Genomic DNA, 18,083 nt, shown 5'->3' on the forward strand with positions numbered 1-18,083 from the left:
ATAAATGTAAAGTGGAGCTGTTTAAAGTCACACTGCGGAACATTCCAGACAGAGCAGTGACGTCTCCATAGTAACGAGCAGGTGTGGGACCCCAGAGTGTGCGTTTACGTGTCGTGTGATTGTGGTGCCGTGTGCAGAGCCTAATGCGTTTGCACAGAACAAAACTGGTCTTTGGAAAATGACCCAAATCCATTAGTTTTGTTTTATCTTTCTCCTCGGTCGGACGTAATTAAAGCGGCGTCTGTTTCCCGCCGTCGTCCTCGTCCTCGCTGCGTTTGCCTCGTTTTTCGATTTGATTAAAATAAGTCCTTAAATTGAAACGAGCTCATTTAGAAACAAAACAACAAGAAGAAAGAGAAAGAGACGAAGACGAAGTAATGTGGAGTTCAAATGTCTTTAAATTAAAATACTACTACTACTACTACTACTACTACTACTGCTACTACTGCTACTACAGCTACTACTACTACTGCTACTACTATTATTGCTACTACTGATACTACTACTACTACTTCTATGATTACTAGTACGAATACTATTATGAATACTACTACGATACTACTACTATAAATGCTCCTATGAATACCACTAATACTATTACGATACGTCTACTACAACTATGAATACTACTACAAATACTACGATACCACTACTACAAATGTCCATGACTACTACTGTGAATACTACTACTACAATACTACGACTACTACAAATACTCCTTACGAATACTACTACTACGAATACCTCTACTATACTACTACCACGAATACTATTATGACTACTACTGTGAATACTGCTACGATACTACCACTACTAAAAATACTACTATGAATACCCGACTACGACCACTAAAAATACTATTACAAATACTACTACGATACTACAATTACTAATAATACTACTATGAATACCCAACTACGACTCCTAAAAATACTACTACGAATACTACTAGGATACCACAACTACTGAAAATACTACTACGATACTACACCTACTAAAAATATTACTACGGATACTATGACTATTACTATAAATACTACTACAAATACTACAACTACTTCTACTACTACTACTACGAGATGTTAATGTGATTTTACTTTCACTTGGTATGAAAACATATTCCTTAAAACCTCCAGTTGTGTCATGTGACCTGTGGACGCTCTGACGCCTGCTGGTCTCCATGGAGATGTGGTTAAGGAAAAGTTCCGCAGTGTGTCTTTTCCTCCAATACTCCGGCACGTTTCCATTTGTTTTAAGTCGAGTTTTTATCCCAGACTCTTTCTCTCTCGTGGTGTTTCTCGACAATGACGATGACGAGGAGGATTTGAGGCGTGAGTCCGGCGTCGTCTTTTATTCGGGCGCCGGTTGGGTCACGTCGCCGCCACACGCCGCTTTGATATCCGTGTCCGGGGTCAGAGGTCAAAGAGCCCGCCCTCCCAAACGGGATTAGAGGCGCGGCGCGTTCCGTCTGGCGTTTAATCCTCCGTTTGATGTGAGAGAAACCGAGCGCTCGTGACCTCTGACCCCCGCGGCTCTTTGCGACGTTTGGTTTTTCGGATAAGCTCACTGTACGGCCGCTGCTTTAAAGTTTTATTACGGAACTTTCTGCAGGTGTGAAAGTCTGTACGAGTCCAGGGAAATACTGCAGAAAGTTAAAACCCGCACGTCAGATCGTTCTACGTGGAGATGGGCGCGTTTAATGCCCCACTGTGGAATATTACGGCCAAAGACACAACGTTGCCGTGGAAACGAGCCTCCAGGTCAAAGAAGAGTCGGGTTTGTGGAGAGGCGAGCCGCTCACAGTCAGGACGCATGATTATTACTGCAATAAACAAAACCAAAATGAAAAACAGGCTTTAATTTAGTCTAAAAAAAACTACTACTACTGTGATTGATACTCCTACTGCTACTACTCCTACTTCTGCTGCTACTACTGCTAATACTACTACTACAACCATTCAGATATTACTACTACTGCTACTACTAGTAGTACTGCTACTGCTACGACTACTACTACTACTACTACTACTACCATCACTACTGTTACTACAATTCAAATATTACTACTACTGCTCCTTCTACTGCTACTGCTACTACTACTACTACTACAACTACAATTCAAATATTACTACTACTACTACTACTGCTACTGCTACTACTACTACTACAATTCAAATATTACTACTACTTCTACTACTACAATTCAAATATTACTACTATCGCTCCTTCTACTACTACTGCTACTACTACTACTACTACATCACCACTGCTAATACTACTACTGCTACTACAATTCAAATATTACTACTACTACTACTACTACAACTTCTACTAATACTGTTATTTATTTCAACTCTTACAAAATGTCAGTTTATTTCGTGAAAAGAGTCTTTAAATTTTAAGAAAAAGTTCTTCCTTGTGAGTTCTGAGTGTTTCTGTTGACGACACAGAGAGGAGAGGGATTCTGTTTTACTTCCTGCATTTTTGTACATTTCTTAACTTTCTTTTTCCCCACACACTGTCACTAAACTGATGTAAAACTGTGATAAAAAACATCGACCTCGGGTACAACCCACGAAACTCTAATGAGAAAAACATGAAACCTCGTCCTCGTACTCCAACATCCTGCCCTACACTTCCTGCATTGCTTTTCACACTCTATTAAAGTCTATTGCGGCACATTACCTCTGTGTATTGTTGTATTGGAGTCGGAAGCCCCGCCCCCCTCGCCCTCCGCCGCCCCCCCCGCCGGGCCTTTGTCTTCCCCTCGCCGCCGTGGAAACCAATTGTAAAACTGTCAGGCTATTTACGGAGCGGATTATGAGCCGACTGCAAACACCAACGCAATAATAACACACAATAACACACAATAATACACAGTAATACACAATAACACACAATAACACACAATAATACACAATAACACACAATAATACACAATAACACACAATAATACACAATAATACACAGTAATACACAGTAATACACAATAATACACAATAATACACAGTAATACACAATAATACACAATAACACACAGTAATACACAATAATACACAATAACACACAATAATACACAATAATACACAATAACACACAATAATACACAATAATACACAATAATACACAGTAATACACAATAACACACAATAATACACAATAATACACAATAATACACAGTAATACACAATAATACACAATAATACACAATAACACACAATAACACACAATAATACACAGTAATACACAATAATACACAATAACACACAATAATACACAGTAATACACAATAACACACAATAATACACAATAATACACAATAACACACAATAACACACAATAATACACAGTAATACACAATAATACACAATAACACACAATAATACACAGTAATACACAATAACACACAATAATACACAATAATACACAATAACACACAATAACACACAATAATACACAGTAATACACAGTAATACACAATAATACACAATAATACACAATAATACACAATAACACACAATAACACACAATAACACACAATAATACACAATAACACACAATAACACACAATAATACACAATAATACACATGCAGTTTCAGTGTGAGGAGTTAATAAATGCAGTAACTCGACAGATGTTCTATATACAGTTTTATTTTACTGCTGAGACGAGGACAAGTCACACGTCTCAAGTTAAAGACGCCCGAAATGAATTTAGACTTAAACAAAGTTTAATAAAGTTTGTTTATTAACTTTTTATTAATAATGTTAATAAACTTTATTAATAAAAGTCTTTTAACGTTTTATTAATAAACTTAAAATAAGTGTTATAAATAAGTGTTTACAGTTGTAGGGAGTATTATCTGTTCCATAAAGGTTTGTTGTTGTAGGGAGTATTATGTGTTATACAGTTGTAGGGAGTATTATCCATTACATAAAGGTGACTTGTTGTCCAGTTGTAGGGAGTATTGTCTGTTGTCCAGTTGTAAGGAGTATTATCTGTGACATAAGGGTGAGTTGTTCAGTTGTAGGGAGTATTATCTGTTGTACAGTTATAGGGAGTATTATCTGTCACATAAGGGAGACTTATTGTTCAGTTGTAGGGAGTATTATCTGTGACATAAAAGTTTGTTGTTGTACAGCTGTAGGGAGTATTATGTGTTGTACAGTTGTAGGGAGTATTATCTGTTACATAAAGGTTTGTTGTACAGTTGTAGGGAGTATTGTCTGTTGTCCAGTTGTAAGGATTATTATGTGTGACATAAGGGTGAGTTGTTCAGTTGTAGGGAGTATTATCTGTTGTCCAGTTGTAGGGAGTATTATCTGTGACATAAGGGTGAGTTGTTCAGTTGTAGGGAGTATTATCTGTTGTCCGGTTGTAAGGAGTATTATCTGTGACATAAGGGTGAGTTGTTCAGTTGTAGGGAGTATTATCTGTTGTACAGTTGTAGGGAGTATTATCTGTGACATAAAAGTTTGTTGTTGTACAGTGTAGGGAGTATTATGTGTTGTACAGTTATAGGAGTATTATCTGTCACATAAAGGGAGACTTATTGTTCAGTTGTAGGGAGTATTATCTGTGACATAAAAGTTTGTTGTTGTACAGCTGTAGGGAGTATTATGTGTTGTACAGTTGTAGGGAGTATTATCTGTTACATAAAGGTTTGTTGTACAGTTGTAGGGAGTATTATCTGTTGTCCAGTTGTAAGGAGTATTATCTGTGACATAAGAGTGAGTTGTTCAGTTGTAGGGAGTATTATCTGTGACATAAAAGTTTGTTGTTGTACAGCTGTAGGGAGTATTATGTGTTGTACAGTTGTAGGGAGTATTATCTGTTACATAAAGGTTTGTTGTACAGTTGTAGGGAGTATTGTCTGTTGTCCAGTTGTAGGGAGTATTATCTGTGACATAAGGGTGAGTTGTACAGTTGTAGGGAGTATTATCTGTTACATTCTGTCCTGAAGTTCAACACAATTTACACAAGAATCACATTTTTCTGATATAACAAAATAAAATTGTTTTCTTATTTTGGATTTGTTAAATAATAATTTAATAATTAATGTGAGTTTATTGTTGCTCGGTAACAATTATGGAATTCCCAAGTGTGATGTCACAATTTCCAGCCGGGAAGTGACATTATAAAAACCTAAAAAAAAAGTCCAAATCAGGAAAAGGAGAGTGAATATTCTCGCCCAAATCGTAAATATTTAAAATGTTCTTAAGTGTGTTGTTGTAAAATGAGTGTCAAAACTCGTCATAAACACTTTAATTTTCCGTTTCCCGTTGGCTCCGCTTCCCAGAATCCCTTTGACATGATTCTCAGCGCCCCCCTTCACAATGAAACGTCCGATTTGTAAAAGTTTAACGTCGGCGAGTTCCTTTCGGGCGTGACTCAGTGGAACGGAGCGAGTCCCGAGGGCTTCGAGTCGGACACATGACTCGGTGCAGTGGACCATTGTTGAGCTGGAGTGGACTTTTCCGCTTCCTCCATGATCCTTCTGTTCCCCCATTGTTTCACGAGGACGCACTTGTTTCCAGAGACATGACTGGACATGAGTGAACCTGGGTGGATCTGGGTGGGACCTGAGTGGACTTGAGTGGGACCTGAGTCTACCTGAGTGGACCTTGAGTGGGACCTGAGTGGGACCTACCTGAGTGGGACCTGAGTGGACCTGAGTGGGACCTGAGTGGGACCTGAGTGGACATGAGTGGACCTGAGTGGACCTGAGTGGACCTGAGTGGACCTGAGTGGACCTGAGTATAACTGAATGAACCTTATTGGATCTGAGTGGGACCTGAGGTGGACCTGAGTGGGACTTGACTGGGACCTGAGTGGACAAGAGTGGACCTGAGTGGGACCTGAGTGGGATCTGAGTGGGACTGAGTGGGATCTGAGTGGACTGAGTGGACAAGAGTGGACTTGAGTGGGACCTGAGGTGGACCTGAGTGGGACTTGAGTGGACAAGAGTGGGACTTGAGTGGGACTTGAGTGGGACTTGAGTGGACTTGAGTGGGACCTGAGTGGGACCTGACTGGACCTGAGTGTAGTGATGGATGGTGATTGGGTCTCGGAGGTGTTAGACTCTGCGAAAAGGGAGAAGAAGGATGTGAGGAAACAAGGACTGAACCAGGACTAAACCAAGGACTGAAACGAAGGATTGAACCAGGACTAAGTCAGGACTAAACTAAACTGAACTTGGCTAAACCAAGGACTGAACCAAGGACTGAACCAAGGACTAAACCAAGGACTGAACCAAGGACTGAACCAAGGACTGAACCAAGGACTGAACCAGGACTAAACTAGGGCTAAAGTAGAACTAATCTAGGGCTCAACGAGGGCTGAAACAGGACTGAACCAGGGCTAAACCAAGGACTAAACTAGGACCAAAAACTGCGTCTCATCTAGGTCTGAACCAGCACTAAATCAGGGCTAATCCAGGACTAAACCAGTATTAAATGAATACCAAAAGCCCGGTCTCAATTAGGTTAAAACTAAGACTAAACCAAAGACTTAAACCAGGACTAAACTAAGACCAAACTAGGACTTTACTAGATCTGAATCAGGACTAAACTAAGACTAAACTAAGGCCGAACTAATGCCAAACCAGGACTTTTTACTAGGACAGAACCAGGACTAAACTAAGGCCAAACCAGGACTTTACTAGGCCTGAACCAGGACTAAACTAGGACTAAACCAGGACTTTTTCTAGGTCTGAACCAGGACTAAACTAGGACTAAACCAGGACTTTTCCAGGTCTGAACTAGGGCTGAACCAGGACTAAACTAGGACTAAACCAGGACTTTTTCTAGGTCTGAACCAGGACTAAACTAGGACTAAACCAGGACTTTTTCTAGGTCTGAACCAGGACTAAACTAGGACTAAACCAGGACTTTTCTAGGTCTGAACCAGGACTAAACTAGGACTAAACCAGGACTTTCTTGTTATTAAATTTCACTCATCAACAAAAACCAAAAGACGTTTTAACCTTAAATCTTTTTTTTTTGTGTGTTTGTTTTTTTCCGTCAGAGTTGAACAGTTACCTCCACATCGACGCGAGCCTGAAGACCCAGAGGCAGCGCGCCCGCCTGCTCGGCCCCGCGGTGGGCGCCGACTCCGGGCCCCTGTGCCTCGTCTTCTCGTACCAGATGTGGGGCGAGGCGGAGGGGCACCTGAACGTGATCCTGCGAGACGACCAGCAGGAGGAGACGCTGCTCTGGACCCTGACCAACGACCAGGGCCCCGTGTGGAAGGAGGGACGCACCATCCTGCCCCGCTCCCCCAAGGACTTCCAGGTAAAACGCCGACAGACCGACCACGTTTACTGTGAGAGGTTTACCTGAGAAGTTACACAGTGCGACTTTAAATCGGTGTGTAGAAAAAAGAACGGTGAGATCCTGAAGGTGTCGGGTCCAGGTCTGAACTTCTTGAATTTCTCGTGTGTTCAAAGGACGCTCCAACGCAACAAGAGAGCTAAACCAGGACTAAACCAGGACTAAACCAGGACTAAACCAGGACTAAACCAGGACTAAACAAAGGTCTAAACAAAGGTCTAAACGAAGGTCTAAACAAAGGTCTAAACCAGGTCTAAACGAAGGACTAAACCAGGACTAAACAAAGGTCTAAACAAAGGTCTAAACAAAGGTCTAAACAAAGGTCTAAACAAAGGTCTAAACCAGGTCTAAACGAAGGACTAAACCAGGACTAAACAAGGACTAAACCAGGACTAAACAAGGACTAAACCAGGACTAAACCAGGACTAAACAAAGGTCTAAACCAGGTCTAAACGAAAGTCTAAACCAGGACTAAACGAAGGACTAAACCAGGACTAAACAAAGGACTAAACCAGGAGTAAACTAAGGACTAAACGAAGGTCTAAACTAAGACTAAACCAGGACTAAACTAAGGTCTAAACCAGAACTAAACAAATGACAAAAGACAAAATGAAGGCCTAAATGAAGAACTAAATGAAGGTCTAAACTAAGGACTAAACTGTAAGGTCAAACCAGGACTAAACCAGGTCTGAACCAGGACTAAACTAAACTAAGGCCAAACTAGGACTAAACTATAAGGCTGAACAAGGACTAAACCAAAGCCAAACGCGGACTTTACAAGATCTGAACCAGGTCTGGCCCAAGACTAAATTAGGAACTAAACTAAGGCCAAAGCAGGACTTTACAAGGATTAAACCAGGACAAAATCAGGACTAAACCAGGACTAAACCCAGGACTTTACTACGTCTAAACCAGGACTAAACTAAGGCCAAACCAGCACTTAACTAGGTCAGAGTTTAGTACTAAATCAGGATCAGCGGAAACAAGAATAACCCACAAGAGCTTCACTAAACCAGGACTAAACCAGGACTAAACGAAGGTCTAAACCAGGGGTGTCCAAACTTTTTTCATCAAGGGCCACATCTCTAAACACAGACGAAGCAGAGGCCGATCGAGGGCCGTAGACTGATGCTCATAACAGTGAATAATTTAAATATGTGCATGTTTAAACACGTTAGAATGAGCCGTAAGTCTTTATTCATGCTAAGATCCTTAAAAACACACACTAAATATTAAATATGAGCTTTACCAAAGTAGATTAAAAAAAAACTTGCAGTAAAAAGTAAATTTTTAATTGATGTAAAGTAATTTGGATCAAGTCATCTGGAAGCCTGAGGGCCAAAAAAAATTTGTCCGAGGGCCGCATTTGGCCCACGGGCCGTAGTTTGGACATGCCTGGTCTAAACGAAGGTCTAAACCAGGACTAAATGAAGGACCAAACCAAGACTAAACCAGGACTAAACCAAGGCCAAACAAGGACTAAACTAGGAATAAACCAGGACTTTAATAGGTCTGAGCCAGGACTAAACCAGGACTAAAACAGGTCTGAACAAGGACTAAAGCAGCACTAAATGAAGGCCAAACCAGGACTTTATTAGGGTTAAACCAGGACTAAACCAGGACTAAACCAGGACTAAACCTTGGACTAAACCAGGACTAAACCAGGACTAAACCAGGACTAAACCTTGGACTAAACCTTGGACTAAAACCTTGGACTAGACAGGACTAGACCAGGACTAGACCAGGACTAAACCTTGGACTAAACCTTGGACTAAACCTTGGACTAAACCTTGGACTAAACCAGGACTAAACCATGGACTAAACCTTGGACTAAACCAGGACTAAACCAGGACTAAACCAGGACTAAACCTTGGACTAAACCTTGGACTAAACCAGGACTAAACCAGGACTAAACCAGGACTAAACCAGGACTAAACCAGGACTAAACCTTGGACTAAACCAGGACTAAACCTTGACTAAACCAGGACTAAACCAGGACTAAACCTTGCTCTTAAACCTCGGTCTGAAACGTTAAAACGAACAGTGATCCGTGTGTCGGTTTCATCTTTGTCCTATTTACACGTCGCACCAAACTGAGCGTCTGCGAGCTGAAACCGCCGCCGCCGCCGCCGCCGCCGCAGCAGAGACCCCGGAGCGAGCGGGGACTCTGCGAGCTCCAATCCGAATCCAGGGCAGGAGGAGAGGGACGACGCGCAGCCAAATCAAACCTTCAAAAACCGCCTCTGTGATTTGGAGAGCAATCATCTCTGCGGGGGGGGCTGCATTTTCAGGAGGAACTTAACAAGAGCCGACGCCGCTTTGACAAACGAGACTCAACAAGGACGAGGACGAAGAGGAGGAAGAAGAAGAAGAAGAAGAAGAGCGGCGACGTCTGAATAAAACCGACACAAAGACGCAGGAACGAGCAGAATGTTTTTAACAGAAATGAGACGAAAAATAAAAACGACACGAGGAAATGAGACAAACGAGAAAATTCTGAGGGTGCGAGGTCGGAGAGGTACAAGTACAAGTACAAGAAGTAGAGGTAGAAGTATTAGAGGTAGTAGTAGTAGTAGTAGAAGTATAGAAGTAGTAGTAGTAGTAGTAGTAGTAGTAGTAGTATTAGTAGTAGTAGTAGTAGTAGTAGTAGTAGTAGTAGTAGTAGTAGTAGTAGCATATGGGTTTTAGAGGTGGTAGTAGTAGAAGTATTAGAGGTAGTAGGAGTAGTATTGGAAGTAGTAGACGTAGTAGAGTAGAGGTAGTAGTGGTAGTATTATTGGAAGTAGTAGAGGTAGAAGTATTAGAGGTAGTAGTGGAGGTAGCAGTAGTATTAGAAGTATTAGAGGTAGTAGTAGTTGAGATGGTAGTAGTAGTATTAGAAGTAGAAGTAGCAGAAGTATTAGAGGTAGAGGTAGTAGTGGTAGTAGTATTAGAAGTACTGGAGGTAGAAGTATTAAAGGTAGTAGTGGTGGTGGTAGTAGAAGTAATAGGGGTATTAGAGGTGGTAGTAGTAGTAGTATGAGAAGTATTAGAAGTAGTAAAGATGGTATTGGAGGTAGTAGCGGTAGTAGTATTAAAAGTAGCAGAGGAATTAGAGGGAGTAGTAGTAGAAGTAATAGGGGTAAAGTGGATAGTAGTAGAGTAGTAAGTGGTAGTAGTAGTTGAGTAGGTAGTAGTAGTATTAGAGGTAGAGTAGTAGTAGTAGTAGTAGTATTAGAAGTAGTAGTAGAAGTATTAGAGGTAGTAGTGGTAGTAGTATTAGAAGTAGTAGAGGTAATAGTGGAGAAGGTAGTATACAAATAGAAGTAACAGAGTAGTAGTAGTAGTAGTAGTAGTAGTAGTAGTAGTAGTAGTAGTAGTAGCAGAGCGGATAAATTCACAAATATTGAACCGGATCATTTCTGTTAGTTACAAACAGAACTCCTCCTTTTTTGTTGTTTTGTTACTTTAAAGCTGCACTGTGTAACTTTTCTGGTGGTTTGTTGTTACGGTTTTACTTTTTCGCTTTTGCCTTGAAGTAAAAGTACAAATACCGGAGCAACAAAATACTCAAGTGAAAGTATTAAAGCACATTTTTAAATCAGGTACTTAAAAAGTAAAAGTATTTCCCACACATTTTTAGGTCTAATAAAACTTCAAATTTAGTGATTTTGATACAGAAACAATTAAATCGATATTATTTTTTGTAGCTGTTTTTATTTGTGTCACTCAAACTATAAACATGTTAAAAATGTAATGGAGTAGAAAGTACAAATACCTGCTCCCAAAATGTAGTGAAGTCAAAAAGTATGCACTGTAAAATGTGCTCACATGCAGTACTTTTACTACTTTTACCCAAGAACTCGCTGTAGTACAACACAAATCTGTTCTTTCTAGAGTATCGATGGATATTTGAACAAAAACGACAAAAATGGGACTAAACTTAACCTGGTTTTATCTGAGTACTGAACCAGGTCTAAACCAGGTCTAAACCAGGACTAAACCAGGACTAAACCAGGACTAAACCAGGTCTAAACCAGGACTAAACCGGGTGTTTTTGTGTGTGTTTTTGTTTCAGGTGGTGATGGAGGGTTTCTTCGACCACGGGACTCGGGGACACGTTTGGATCGACAACCTGCACATCAGCTCAGGAGTGCCCCTAGAGGACTGCACACGTAAGTACAACACACACACTGTTTATACACAAACACACGGAGTTTGTTTTATTTTCAATATTTACAAAACACTGTACACTGCAGATGCAGGTCTTGCAATGCTTAGTTTTAAGTAACGAGGAGAGGAGAGGAAAGAGGAGGTAGGAAGATAAGAGTAGAGACGACGGAGGGAGGAGAGTAGAGAGGTTGTAGGGTGTAGAGAAGAGGAGGTGACAAGAGAGGATGGAGGAGGAGTAGGGATGAGGAAGGAAGAGTGGAGAGGAGAAGAGGAAGAGGGTAGGATGTAAGAGGTAGGAAGAGTAGAGAAAAGAGAAGACAAGAGAGAATGTAGGAAGAGCAGGAGGAGGAGGAGGAGAGAGGGAGAGGACGTAGAGTAGAGGAGGAGAGGGTAGAGAGCGCGAGGAGGTAGGAGGAAGAGAACAGAAGAAAGGATGTAGGAAGAGGAGAGGAGGTAGGGAGGAGGAGGGGAGAGGGAGAGAGTAGAGGAGGTAGGAGAGTAGAGAGGTTGTAGGGTGTAGAGAAGAGGAGGTGACGAGAGGATGGAGGAGGAGTAGGGATGAGGAAGGAAGAGTGAAGAGGAGAGAGGAAGAGGGTGTAGGATGTAAGAAGAGAAGAGAGGATGTAGGAAGAGTAGGGAGAGGGAGAGAGGAGCGAGGGAGAGGACGTAAGAGGTAGAGGAGGAAGGAGGAGTAGAGAGAGAGGAGGAGGTAGAGAAGAGGAGGTAAGAAGAGAACAGAAGAAAGGATGTAGGAAGGAGGAAGGGGGAGGAGAGGAAGGCGGAGAGGATGTAGGAAGAGCAGGGAGGAGAAGAAGGAAGAGGAGAGGAGAGGGAGAGGAAGAGAAGAGTAGAGAGGAGTGGAGAAGAGGGTAGAGGGAGTAAGTGAGGAGGTAGTGACTTTCTTCCTCTCTTCTTCCTCTCCCTCCGTCTCCTCTCGGTCTTTCGTGTCGTCCCCGTCGCGCCCCGGTGCATGCTGGTCCGTCTCTTATCGGCGGCTGCAGTAGACGTCGCTCGGCGTCGGCGTTGGCGGCGTCGGTTCCCCGGACACTTTTCCTCTCTCTCATTTCCCCTTCACACGCTCACACTCGTTTCTTGTTTGCGTTCCAACTCATCAAAGTCTGAGGCGGCGGACGCAGAACGCCGCCAAAAAAAATCCTCTCGCGTCGAAAACTGGACTCGGCCGATAAACAACTTGAAAAATAAAACAAAAAAAAACAGTTTCACCCCCCAGCGAACCCAGACACAAATCCACCGACAGAGAGAAACACAGCTCAGTCCGTTAGTCCCGGTTTAGTTTAGTCCTGGTACAGTCCCGGTTTAGTTTAGTTCTGGTACAGTCCCGGTTTAGTCCTGGTTTAGTTTAGTTCTAGGTTAGTCCCGGTTTAGTTTAGTCCTGGTACAGTCCCAGTTTAGTCCTGGTTTAGTTTAGTTTAGTCCTGGTTTAGTTTAGTTTACAGTCTAGTTTTAGTCCGGTTTAGTTTGTCCTGGTTTAGTCCTGGTTTAGTCCCGGTTTAGTTTAGTCCTGGTACAGTCCCGGTTTAGTCCTGGTTTAGTTTAGTCCCGGTTTAGTTTAGTCCCGGTTTAGTTTAGTCCCGGTTTAGTTCTAGGTTAGTCCCGGTTTAGTTCTGTCCTGGTTTAGTCCTGGTTTAGTCCCGGTTTAGTCCCAGTTTAGTTTAGTTTAGTCCTGGTTTAGTCCCAGTTTAGTTTTAGTTTAGTCCTGGTACAGTCCTGGATTAGTCCTGGTTTAATCCTAGTTTAGTCCTGGAGGCAGTAACGTAGCTCCGTCACCATAACAACCACCAGAAAAGTTACACAGTGCAGCTTAAAATATGTTTTATATCAAATCTTTAATCTCTGAATCCCACACGACGTTTGAAACCGAAATTCCCTCCACTTTTTGACGCGTCGACATTTACGTGACATTTGATTTGACTTTTTACTCACATTAAAACTTTATCTAACACCGTCTCTCTCTATTTCTGTTTTTTTTTTTTTTTTACAGAACCGATCGCTGCCTTTTCTCCAGAAGTCACCGGTGAGTTTGACGACGCTTCTTTTTTAAATTTTTTTTATTTTGGTCTTGCTTCCTTCAGTGGATCCGTGTTGATTAAAGCTTTTACAGGATTAGAAAAAAAGCATGAAAACGAGATTATACTAAACTGAAATCTCAAAAACGTGCTGATTTTATTTTTTTTTAGATTTTGCATCTTGGATTATTTTTTTGCTTTGCATTTAAAGCTTTGAACACAAGAACACCAGTTTAAAACGAAAATAACTGGTTGAATTTTGTGCATGATTTTGAAATTAGTTGGTAAAAGCTGCACTGCGTAACTTTTCTACATTAAATATTTACTTTCAAGTGTAATTTTTTGTGTAACTTTTCTGCTACCTGCTAATCGCCATGGAGATTATCGAAATTTGTTGAAACGACTCGATTAAAATAATAAATTCAAGTCACTTTAATTGTATTTTGGCTTAATTGTGGAAAAGCTGCACTGCGTAACATTCCCGGTGGAGGGTTCACTACCTGCTTGTCTCCATGGCGACGTCTGTCTTCCGTCAGACCGGAGCAGCTTTGGCAGGCTTCGCGGCAGAGTGGTTAGCTGGTGCTCGACCAAGTTGCAGCGAACACTGCAAAAAAAAAAAAAAAAAAACACTGATACAAGTTGGAACGGAATCGAATTATAACAAATGGCATTTTTAAATTAAACTGTTCTGTATTTAGACGCCAACATTCTCTAAATATCAACATTCACTGGGTTGATTATGCCAAATAATAGTCGTAATGTCCAGTAAAAATCATCGTTTGACTCGTTAATTACTAAATAATCTTCAGTTGCAGCCCTAGTGCCAAAAAAAAAGACTTGGTTTGGTGGAAATGACAGAAGTTTTATTCCGTTCTGTGGCACATTTCAAGCAAAACAACAACAGACCTTCCCTCTAAGGCCCCGTCCACACTAGTTCGTATTTGAGTTGTTTTCATTGTGGATGCAGAGTTCGTTCTCACTGAAAACTGCTCCAGAGACGGAACAATCTGGTGCCTCCAACTCCCACGAATTCATGTCGGTACAGATCTGATCCGGCACCGTGTGGACGCCTGAAAACACTGATGTGCCGCAAAGTCATTCACCGACAAAACACTAAGAGGCGAGAATATTTGTCCATTCATAGTATATAAACGTGTGTCTGTGTGTACGACCTGCACACATATAATCTCTGAAAAGTTTCACATGAACCAACTCCACAGAACGGACTCACCATCAGCAGAACACCCCTCTGTCACACAAAGAACACTCATATTCCACTGAGCCATGTCCTTTAGTCCGACAGAAACTGACAACATCAACAACACAAGGAAAGAGCTGTTTTTTTGAGCGCTTAGTTTATGCAAATGAGCCATGTGGTTTTAAGTTTTGTTTCTGTAAAACGTAAACAAATATGCTCAAAGTTGTGTGGATAGGGAAGACTTTGCTTGCGGACGCACATCATTTCTGATGATACGGTGATTCGCAGATTTGTTTAACTATAAACGGGGTCTAAAAACTTACATATTGTCATTTTAATGGAATGGAAACAAACATATGTAATTTTTAATAAATTCGGCGCAGCGTGGGACACATTTTGAAAGCTCATTGTGGCACAGGAGCGGGCTTTTGGGATGATAAACTGCAGTCCCGTAAACTAAATATGAGTGTAAAATAAAATATGTTTGCCTATCATACATCATTTGTGCTGGATATTTTATTTGGCATTAATAAAAACAGCCTAAACTTGCGGACGTGGTCTAATCTCGCACACATTTTAAACAATTCCTTTCCGTTTCTCAGTGTCTGATAGAGTTTAAGAAAGCGAATGTCAACATTTTGCGGGATTTGCGAGAGGGAGTGGGACAAAATATCACAGATGCGGGCGGGAGTGGGACCGAAAATTCTGTCCCACGCAGACCTCTATTTCTCAACACGTTTTAGGTCATTTAAATCCGATGTTACACAGACAAAAAGTAAAAGTTACATAGAAGTCAATTTGAATTCAGAATATTAACTTGTATTGTTCGGAGGTATTTCGAGATGGTTTTTCATTACTACAGGGTTCCCACGGTCATGGAATTTTAGTATCTCTTTCACAACTACAGCGTTGTTGTTTAAACTAGACGACAATAAATGCACTGACAGGATTTTGTATGTTAAAAACTATAATCCCAAACCATAAGGTGAGTGGAAAGAGTTCACATTTCAGATTTATCCCTAAAAGTTTGATCAATTCTACACATTTAGGTGTCGTAAAACCATGGAAAATTCACTTTAGGTCGTGAAAAATTGGCTTTTTGGTTGCTATGATTCTCGTGTATTCCTCGGAATTTTAAATATGGAATTCTCTCCTATAACCTCAAGCCTCGATGAGCTTCATTTGACTGGACTTGTACACTCTACACGACGTCACTCTCCTTTAGTCCTCACCAAACGGAGGGGACGCCCAGTTCTACTCAAACGGAAGTCCTTCTAACTCATTTTTGACCGAGTCCGGTGTTGGTTAGAGACGTTTGGCGAGAGCAGAACACAGAGGAGTGTCCCGCTGAAACGACAAAACCAAAAACGTTTCTAAAAAGTAAAGAGTGAATCTCCATTGGCCTCTTGTGCATGGCTGGACAGAGCTTCAAACTAATGATTCTGGCTGCTCTTTTCACACCAGCGTCTCATCCTGCACTGGTCTAAACTCAGCGAGCCCGGCACTGGAATGAACTTGGTGTGAAATTTTTGACCTGCAACAAAGTTAATGCATTTTTTATTTATTTATAATTTTTGGGGCCTTGGAGAATGTCAATTTTATTTTTGCACCCAGCATGCCTGCACTGCAAAAACGTATAGCTACATAAAGGTGACCGTTTTAAGTGGATTTGACTTGATTTATTATTGTTTTACGATGCATCCCTGAAATAAGAAAATAAAATGTACACATATTTCAACTATAATCTTGTAGTCTTTGCCAATATTAACCAGGAAAAACTGTCCTATTGTCAGATAAATGGCCTTAAAAGCAGATTTTGTGTAGTGAACTCATCATGGAGATCATCTAAATTAGTTGAAACTACTCAATAAATTCAAGCTGAAGTTTTAGCTATTAGTTTTGGACCAGTATCTTGGCTTAATGCCGTACTGTGGAACATTCCAGAAAAAGTAAATCACATCTTCATATGGGAAAGCAACATAGAGCCGTAGACCCAGTAAATAAATCTAAATGAGTTGGAACTACTCAATAAAATCAACTGAATTCGCCAAATTTTAAGTCATAGCTATTTGTTTTTGACCAGTATCTTGGCTTAATGCCGTACTGTGGAACATTCCAGGCAAAGCAACACAGAGCACTAAAACAGTATAAAAAAAATATATATATATATATATATATTTAGTTGAAAAGACTCAAGAAAATCAACTTAATATTCACCTCATTTGAAATCATAGCTATTAGTTTATGACCAGTATCTTGGCTTAAAGCCGTACTGTGGAACATTCCAGAAAAAGTTGATCACATCTCCATAGGAACAGTAAAATAGACCATTCACAGTCCAGTAAATACATCTAAATTAGTAAATTAGTTGAAACTACTCAATTAAAATCAACATAATAAATTCTAGTCATTTGAAGTTAGAGCTATTAGTTTTTGACCAGTACCTTTGCTTAATGCCGTACTGTGGAACATTTCAGGTAGAGCAAATCACATCTCCATATGGAAGAATTACATAGAGCCATAGACCCTGTAAATACATCCAAATTAGCTGAAACCACTCAATAAAATCAACTTAATTCACGTCATTTGAAGTCATAGCTATTAGTGTCTTGGCTTAATGCCATATTGCGGAACATTCCAAGCAAAGCAAATCATATCTTCATATGGAAAAGCTACATAAAGCCATAGACCCAGTAAATACACCTACATTAGTTAGAACTATTCAATAAAATCAACTTATAAAAATCAACTTAATAAATTCAAGTCATTTAAAGTTATAGGTTCTAGTTTTTGACCAGTATCTTGGCTTAATGCCGTACTGTGGAACATTCCAGGCAAAGCAGATCATATCTTCATATGGAAAAGCTACGTAGAGCTGTAGACTCAGTAAAAAAAATCTAAATTAGTTGGAACTACTCAATAAAATCAACTTAATAAATAAATTCAAGTCATTTAAAGTTATAAGTACTAGTTTTGACCAGTATCTTGGCCTAATGCCGTACTGTGGAACATTCCAGTCAACGCAATTCCCATGAAAAAGCACCATAGAGCTCTCAGCCAGTAAATAAATCTAAATTATTTTTGAAATACTCTATAAATTCAACTTAATAAATTCAAGTCATTCGAGGTCATAGCTATTAGTTTTTGACCAGTATCTTGACTTAATGCCGTACTGTGGAACATTCCAGGCAAAACAAATCAAAGCAAATCACAACTCCATATGGAAAAGCGGTGTGGAGCACTAAAACAGTAAATAAATCATAATTAATTGGAAATACTCAATAAAATCAACTTAATAAATTCAACATAATAAATTCAACTCATTTGAAGTTATAGCTATTCGTTTTTGACCAGTATCTTGACTTAATGCCGTACT

General features: G+C 40.4%; 1 protein-coding gene across 1 annotated transcript in view; it reads left to right on the forward strand.

The window, feature by feature from the left end:
• Positions 1–18,083, forward strand: part of LOC110168349 (neuropilin-2-like) — a 186,401-nt gene that overhangs the window by 152,544 nt on the left and 15,774 nt on the right. Inside the window, exons 14-16 of the mRNA XM_055163701.1 lie at positions 7,026–7,291; positions 11,388–11,484; positions 13,485–13,517. Coding sequence (XP_055019676.1) covers positions 7,026–7,291; positions 11,388–11,484; positions 13,485–13,517 — 396 coding nt within the window. The remainder of the gene's footprint in view (positions 1–7,025; positions 7,292–11,387; positions 11,485–13,484; positions 13,518–18,083) is intronic.

This window comes from Boleophthalmus pectinirostris, unplaced genomic scaffold (assembly GCF_026225935.1).
Source record: "Boleophthalmus pectinirostris isolate CB_2022bp ecotype Guang Dong unplaced genomic scaffold, ASM2622593v1 HiC_scaffold_11, whole genome shotgun sequence".
In the NCBI taxonomy this organism is placed as follows: Eukaryota; Metazoa; Chordata; class Actinopteri; order Gobiiformes; family Gobiidae; genus Boleophthalmus; species Boleophthalmus pectinirostris.